Below are 8,083 nucleotides of genomic sequence, written 5' to 3' on the forward strand. Positions count from 1 at the left end.
ACTTGAGACATAGACGTCTATCAAACTCGGCCAAGTATCTTAATACAAGGACGATCTTAGCAAAGATCTTAAAATACCTCAGCCAAGTATCAACCTCGGCAGACACACATCAGCTCGACCCTAAACGAAAGCTCGAATTCATAAATGAATAAATTAAGAGTAAATACCATTTTGAGTTCTAATAAAAAACACGGTTTCCACTTTAGTCCCTTACAAAAAAAAAATTAGTCTTGACGATGTCCCTAAGAAATTCAAAATGGGTCCGTTTAGATGAAATCGTGGTCCTTCACAAATTCAAAAAAGACCCACATTAATCCCTCAAAAGAACTAAAGTGGATCCACTTTGAGTTTCTTAGGGACCGGACGACTAATTTTTTTTTTGTAAGGGACTAAAATGGGAACCGTGTTTTTGTTAGGGACCCAAAAGGATATTTACTCATAAATTAATGTAATGTGAAATTCTATAGCTATTAGTGATAACTATTGTAAATTAATAAATGGAATTATTCTTTACTAAAAAAAAGATAAGAAAATTGCCATTTTAGTTTTATTATTATTTTATTTTTATTTATATTATTATTCTTTACCAAATCACTTTTTGACCTCTAATTCTCTCTCATGTTATTTAGTAAAATTATACGTAGATAATAATAATAAAATTGAAAATTAAAGATCCACCAATTTATTTATTTTTTTGAAAAATTCTTTTCATATTATCGAAAAAAAAATTCTTTTCATATTTTAAAGATGACAAATAATTTGAAAAAAAAAAATAAAAATTTTAAAATAAAAATTATTTTGAAACTAAATAATCATTTAATATACCTTACAAATCAAATGCATGAACAAAACTTCAACTATGAGGGGTGTCTAAACGTATCAACACCTGTGACACAACAAGTTAAAATGCAAGTTTTGTCGACCTGCGTGATAGAAAGGGTTGTGTGCAAGTTTGGATAAATGACAAGGATTAGTGTCGTGTCATGGTACCTGTGTGTTAAGCCGCAAAGATTTTTTGATAAAAAAATAAATAAAAAGTTGAAATTTTGATAATTTTGAAGTAGCCCATTGTGGGTCATAGGTAAATCCGCATATTGTATTCAGTTTTACTTTTTATTTTTCATTATTTTAGAAAAAAATAAATTTTAAATTTTTCTGGTCAACCTATGTAACACAACGTGTGGCGAGTTGTGTCTCGTTACAAATTTTGACCTAAGAACAAAAATGTGTCATGTCCGAGTTGGACAATTTGACCCACAGGTTAAACTTGACACGACATGAACCCGCTGACACGTTTTTGCCACCCTTATTATTTCTAAAAATAAATAAAATATCATAGAAAAGAATGCCTACTATTTTGTCAAAATTATAATTAAGTAATAAAAGTTACCAAATAATAAAAATATGCATTGTTTACCAAAAAGTAAAAATAAAAAAATTTATATAACTATTATAAATATATGGAATATATATATATATATATATATATATATATATATATATATATATATATATATATATATATATGGGGCAGATTATATTTACAAACTTTTTTGTTTACAAACTTTTACAAATTACACTATCTTCTCTCGGGAGAACACTCGTTACACTATGTTCTCCCGGGAGAACATAGTGTAATTTGTAAAAAATTTCACAAAAAGTTTGTAAACTGATCCTTCTCTTATATATATATATATATATATATAAGAGAAAATTATATTTACAAACTTTTTGTTTACAAACTACACTATGTCTGACTGGTCATACTTAGAGTAATTTGTAAACGGAACCGTCCTCGTATATATATATATATATATATATATATATATATATATATATATATATATATATATATATATATATATATGTATATGGGGCATGATCCTTTGACACCGATGTCAAACTTTGAAATCTGATACTAAATCATAACCGTTGATTTTTGCCAATCAACAATTATCATTTATTGAGAATTAATAATTAATTAATTAGTTTGATTGACGAAAATGATAACCGTTGATTGACGGAAATCAACGGTTAGGATTTGGTATCAAATTTTAAAATTTGACACTAGTGTCAAAGGATCCTGCCCCTATATATGTATATGGAAAAATGTTTTTTCTTTTAAAGAACATATAATTGTGTTATTTTAAGAGAGAGAAAGATATAATTTAGTATTTTTTTATTTTTATTTTAATTTTTTTAAAAAAAATCACCTACTTTCTCTCTAATGATTTCCGTTGCTTATATCATTCTCTTTCATAAAATGACATAACTGTACAAACACTAAATTCATATATATATTTCTTTGGTACAGTTAACTACTTAAGTAAGCACACACTAGATTTTCTTTTATATAGAGCACAATGTAGCACGTTTTTGTGAACATAGAAATTAAAACGGGGAGCAGCTAGGACCACACTGCAATAAAGAAAACGAATCACGGTCCCAAAGCAATATTGAAGAGTAAATTATGAACAGGATCTGTATTTGATTACAACTTAAACAGTGCAAACTGCAACCAAAGTAATCTAAGATATTTTCAAAATTTTCACAATATAGATTTAGATTATCACTTAGGAGTCTCCTCAGAACATGTCCAAAACGGAAAATGCTTCTAATTTACTAGAGGCTCTTCATTCTGTTACAAGATTTTCCACAATGGCAAAGAAAATTTTTTCTTTTTTTTTTTCCAACTAGTGTAAAGTTGACCTAAAGAGAAATAGATTCTTCACAAATATATAAAGGTAAGATTGAGTATAAGACGTCATCTCACTTATATAAGGAAAGAGGTTTTCATCCAGGTATCCATTACCTTGGTAAAATGTTAGAGACTGTCAAGTCATTAATGGAAGGATTGTTGGAACTTTTTGAAGTAGATGCTTCCCCTGAGTTCATTCTTCCAACTGAATATGCGGGGTGGTTTGGTTTTGGAAGGGCCATTGTGTCACTTGCCAGCATTACAACAACATTTGACATGGTTGGTCTATCTGCTGCATCTTCTTGAACACACAACAGACCAATGTGTATGCACTTCACAACCTCACTGGCTATGCAAGATTTTTCCAATACCGAATCCATCAATTCCAAACATTTTCCTTCACACCATTTTCTCCAAGTCTGCAAGTAATTGTGAATATTGTTAAGCTCTAGTTTTAACACTTGTATAATTTCTTGATCAAATAGAGTGAAAACTAACTTGGCCTATGTATGTATGTATATATGTTTGCATGGCCTAACCCAAATCAGGATGATAAAGGATGAGGGTTGATGTCAGGAATAGCGAGTCAGCCATAAATTAAAATAATTATATTTATGAAATAAGAGTGAAAACTCACATATGAAAGAAGACTTTGACCACGTTCTGATAGATGGAATCCACTATTCCTTTTTCCACAAATGATTTCCACAAGAAGAACTCCAAAGCTGAAAATATCAGATTTCACTGAAAATAGTCCTTCCATAGCATACTCTGGAGCCATGTATCCACTGTTGGAAATCAATACAACTTTGTTATTTCTCTTACATCAATGAATATAAATATATAACAAGGAATTTCATTTTTCAACTAATGAAGTGCCTAAAACTGCATTCATGAATCCTATTGTTTAAAAGAAATGTTTGGTATAAATAGAACTCACTAAGTACCCATTACTCTTCTTGTGTTTGCCTCGTTCTCGCCTCTTTCAAATGCCCTTGCCAATCCAAAATCTGATATTTTGGGATTCATTTCATGGTCTAATAGAATATTGCTAGCTTTGAGATCTCTATGGATTACTCTGAGTCGAGAGTCCTCGTGAAGATATAAAAGGCCTCTTGCTATTCCATTGACAATGCTTAATCTTAGTTTCCAATCAAGTTGCTTCTTTTTTTCATCATCTGACATCATAAAGACATAGAAGAGATCTTAACGAAAATGTAGTATATGAAGCAGAAAACTTAAGGAAACTAGTAAATACCAAATAGTAAGTATTGCCCTTAACATTGGAAAAAATACCAGAATTATTTATTCACTCACATTTTTACATATTGCCTTTTTCCCGCTTATAACATGATTTTTGATTGCAAAATAATACTTTAAATTTAGTTTCACTATGAACAAGAAAAAATAAAAGTGCTATAACTTTCTTGGGTATTATGATCATGAGTTATTGCTCTTTAAAACATGAGACATCACGATCGTACAGCACTGCTGGTGTTCCCACCTAAAGTCATAATATGCAATAAATTTCTGCCTTAAACCCAAACTACTTTATAACCCACAGCAGGATAACCTGAATTGTCTCTACAGACCTTATCCATACTAATTTACAACTCAAAATGTTAAAAAGAAAAAAATGCAGTAAAAATTTAAGGTTGCTTCTTGTAAAAGGAAGATCATGGGTTCGAGTTTGAAAAAGTTTCTTTGTGAAAATGGAATAGTAAGGTTGCGTACAATCAACCCTTACCTCTATTCTCGTAAGTTGAAAAGTCTTGTACATTGAATTTACAGCAAAAAAAACTAAAAGGTACAATCAACACTATTAAATGAAGCAATCTCAAAACATACCAAATAGGTGAAAGTTGAGACTTGAGTTCGGCAAATACTCATATACAAGTAACTTTTCATTTTCATCCAAGCAGCATGCCAAAAGTCTTACAAGGTTTCGATGTTGCAATTTAGCAATAAACTTTACTTCATTCTTGAACTCCTCTGAGCCTTGACAAGAAGCTTTGGAGAGCCTTTTGACTGCAATCTCTCTTCCATCTGGTAGAACTCCCTGATAAAAGATTTAAATGAATTAAAAGCATATATTAAAATATGATAATAATAAAGAACCTAAATTCAAATATCCAAATCATTAATATACCTTGTAAACGGGGCCAAATCCACCTTCCCCTAATTTAGAAGCTTGTGAAAAATTACCAGTACTCTGTAGAATTGTGATTAATGGTATTGTAGGCAGGTCCGTATTCAGTGTTTCCTCAGTTTCAACATTGTTGTATGAAGATAAAGGAATTGTATCAAGTATCAGCGCATCTACAATTAGAAGTTTGTTTGAGTTCATATTTGAACCAATTGGTCATATTTGAGTATGTGAAGTAAGTTATCAAACAAATTCTAGCATGTGTTATTACAGTAAATTACCTTTTCTAACTCTAATCCTGCACCAGAAACAGTAAATACCGAAACATACTAGAGCTACTGACCCCAGCACACTTAATCCAATGATCAATTTTCTCGACTTACTAGTAACCCCTTGTTTGGCTGCAAAAGTATAAAAGAAGAATTTGTAAGATTCAATAATCTGGAGCAATCGTAAAGCTGCTCCTCTATGACTGACTGAAAGGTTATTGTTCGAATCCGCAACAGCTTCTTTATAAATATACAAGTGTAAGGCTTCGTATGCTTGTGTGGTTTTTTTTGATAAAATTCAATAAATAAACAAAAAGAAACAAGTACTCCAAGGGAATTCCTACGCCAGAATAAGGTGATTATAAAGATAATTTTATAAGAGAACAAAAACGTAATTGATGTGTCACCTGTTTGAGAATTAGGCACAGGAACTGCAGATTGTTGATTGTGAAAAAGGTAGAACATATAATCATCATACTTTATGAGACAACTTGCAGCCAAAACCTGCCAACCCATCTTTTGTTCACAACATTTGGGAACTTGTGCTAACATGGCCTCCAAACACTGTCTGCACCCTTCATTTGTAAGATCTCTGCTGCATTGCACCAGACCATACCTTTTCTGAGTAGAACTCAAGTTGAACTCACTCATATAGTACAACTGGTTTGTCTCCTTAGTTGCTTTTCTGATCAGACTTCTCATAAAATCCTCACCTTTCTTACTCTCATTTAAGCTAGAGATGTTTTTTGTTCCAAAAGCATGCCATGATGGGTCTATAGTAACATTCCCAAAGAAGTTCTCATTAGAGTACCTGAGAATGCAGAAATCATACCATATAACAGCAGAGACTCTGTTGGGACAATGCTGAAGAACTTCTCTGGTAGCAGTAGAGACACAGAATTGACAAAAGTATCCAGCCACATCACCACGGCAATCATAGAGGCCATACACAGCATCTCTGAGAGTGTTGTTGCCTATGATTGTGTGGTTATAACCTTTGCTTGTGGCTGCATCAATCGATAGCCATGAGAGGATGCTATCAAGATTGGTTTGGTATGCACTGCTGAGAGGTTTTTGGGTTGTGTTATGGCAATCATCTCCCACATAGTTTGGAGATTGTGCCTTTGAAAAGAATGGTTTGAAGCTCAGAAATAACAGGAAAACAAAGGATATTGATCTTACATTGAGTTTTGCTCTCTCCATAAGAGTACTTTGGACTTGCTCTAGTTAGTTGCTCACACAATAATTAAAAAATATATGAAATGAAGTATTTGACTATATATGTTATATCCTGAGCAAAAAATGTCATAATGATAAAAAAATTTGAGTCAGCATAATTAACTTTAGAAGCCCACTCTTCATGTGATTATCCACGAGTCAGCTAAATTTACTTTAAAAGTTCACTCTCAATAAATATGTGCGTTTATATAGGGTTAAATATAAACCCGATTCTCTATTAGTACTATTCTTTATAAAATTAGAGATCACTGTAGGATATGAAGTAGAGATTGTTGGGATTGAGACTCGCATTTTAGGGAATAATATTGAGAATTTAAAGGGGAGCGATAAATTTTTATACTAATTAAATAAGGATTATGTAAGAGGAGGAATTCATGATTTTTTTTTCCCAAGATACCCTCTGACCGATAGTCAAACACTAATCCTTTCGAGTTCGGAGATCATATTAAATGAGTAAACTTTTCCCAACAAAACTTTTATCATTTCTCTCTTCTATTGAGATTTTGATCTAATGATATCAGAAGTAATAAGCAAAGATAGACAAAAAAAAAGTAGTGGAATAACCTATCTCCAAACAATAACAGTAGGTAGAATAATTTATCCCTTCATAATATTACTTAATCTTAACTATTAAATTTAAATGTTTAAAATGACATCTATCATTTTCTAACAATAGATAATAAGATTATTAAACTTGCACTTTTTGAAGATTTTTTTTATTATTAATATCAATTACTTTCGTGTAATTTTGCTTAGGAAAAATGTCAGTATGTCACTTTTACACTTAAACTAAAATGTCTCTTATGTATTAAAAAAAAAAAATGTCTCTGTACGTCTTTGAAATAGAGCAAACCCCACTTATCCAACAGGAATAAGAATATTGGGCAAATGTCATTCTTAGAAATCAATTTTCGGTGACATGGAGCTAACGTCTCCATGGTTTATGATAAATAATATGATCGTTTAGTACATTTAGTACCAGCACCTAAAAAATTAACATTTGACTTGTGGATTTGCAGTGAGGGGCTTAAATAATTTATATGAGCTCACAAATTCAAATTTTAACACCATCATTTTGATCGAGAAAAAAGAATGCCTAAACTCTATAAGGCCAACACAAATAGTTGATTATAAATTATGGTTGTGCATGGACTGGAGTAGATTAGGTTGAAATCTTATCATGTTATCCATGTGTACTATAATTCAATAATGACAAGTTGAGTGACCGATCCAAAAATTTTTATTTATGTTTACATATTTAGTAGTAGAGTTTGAGGACAGTGTTCTCGGACAAAAAAATTTAAGAAAATTTTAAAATATATTAAAAAATAAAAGAATATACATTAAGAAAAATAAAAGTAATTAAGAGATGAATTACCTAGGTGCATTTAATAAAAAGCCTATCTTATGCACTGTGTGACTGTAATCGACAAGTTACAATTGTGCCAATTGCCAAATAAGAAAAAGGGTATCAGGCGATGTAGTTAATTTTTCAAGGGTCCACAACTGCTAAACGAGGATATTATGCGATATAGTTAATTTTTTTTTGTCTTCCCTTGCAAAATGCAATTGACACCGTCCTTTAACTAGGTTATAGTCATGCAGTTTGATGTCGTACTCAACGAAATACTTGGCTGTCCTATACACAACAAGAAGAGTTGCTAAAGGCCATTAAGGCACCGTATCCGTAATGAATTTTGGATGACTGGGATAGGTGACAATAATTTCAAA

General features: G+C 31.3%; 1 protein-coding gene across 1 annotated transcript; it reads right to left on the reverse strand.

The window, feature by feature from the left end:
- Positions 1 to 2,576: 2,576 nt before the first annotated feature.
- On the reverse strand, positions 2,577 to 6,316 carry LOC133318684 (cysteine-rich receptor-like protein kinase 10). Its single transcript, XM_061520739.1, has 7 exons — positions 5,521 to 6,316; positions 5,113 to 5,245; positions 4,848 to 4,965; positions 4,547 to 4,757; positions 3,639 to 3,876; positions 3,336 to 3,486; positions 2,577 to 3,117 (listed from the first exon to the last, which is right to left on the reverse strand). The coding sequence occupies exons 1-7, from the start codon at positions 6,314 to 6,316 to the stop codon at positions 2,809 to 2,811; spliced, it is 1,956 nt and encodes a 651-aa protein (XP_061376723.1). The 3' UTR covers positions 2,577 to 2,808.
- Positions 6,317 to 8,083: the final 1,767 nt, after the last annotated feature.

This window comes from Gastrolobium bilobum, unplaced genomic scaffold, assembly GCF_033153095.1.
Source record: "Gastrolobium bilobum isolate Gb01-03AN ecotype WA unplaced genomic scaffold, APGP_CSIRO_Gbil_v1 utg128766, whole genome shotgun sequence".
Taxonomy (NCBI): domain Eukaryota; kingdom Viridiplantae; phylum Streptophyta; class Magnoliopsida; order Fabales; family Fabaceae; genus Gastrolobium; species Gastrolobium bilobum.

Coding starts and splice junctions, on each gene's coding strand:
- LOC133318684 (XM_061520739.1), bottom strand. CDS start 6,316: ATGGAGAGAGCAAAACTCAATGTAAGATCAATATCCTTTGTTTTCCTG. Junction 4,758..4,847: donor GATTTGGCCCCGTTTACAAG/GTATATTAATGA, acceptor ATCTTTTATCAG/GGAGTTCTACCAGATGGAAG. Junction 3,487..3,638: donor AGAAGAGTAATGGGTACTTA/GTGAGTTCTATT, acceptor GATTTCCAACAG/TGGATACATGGCTCCAGAGT.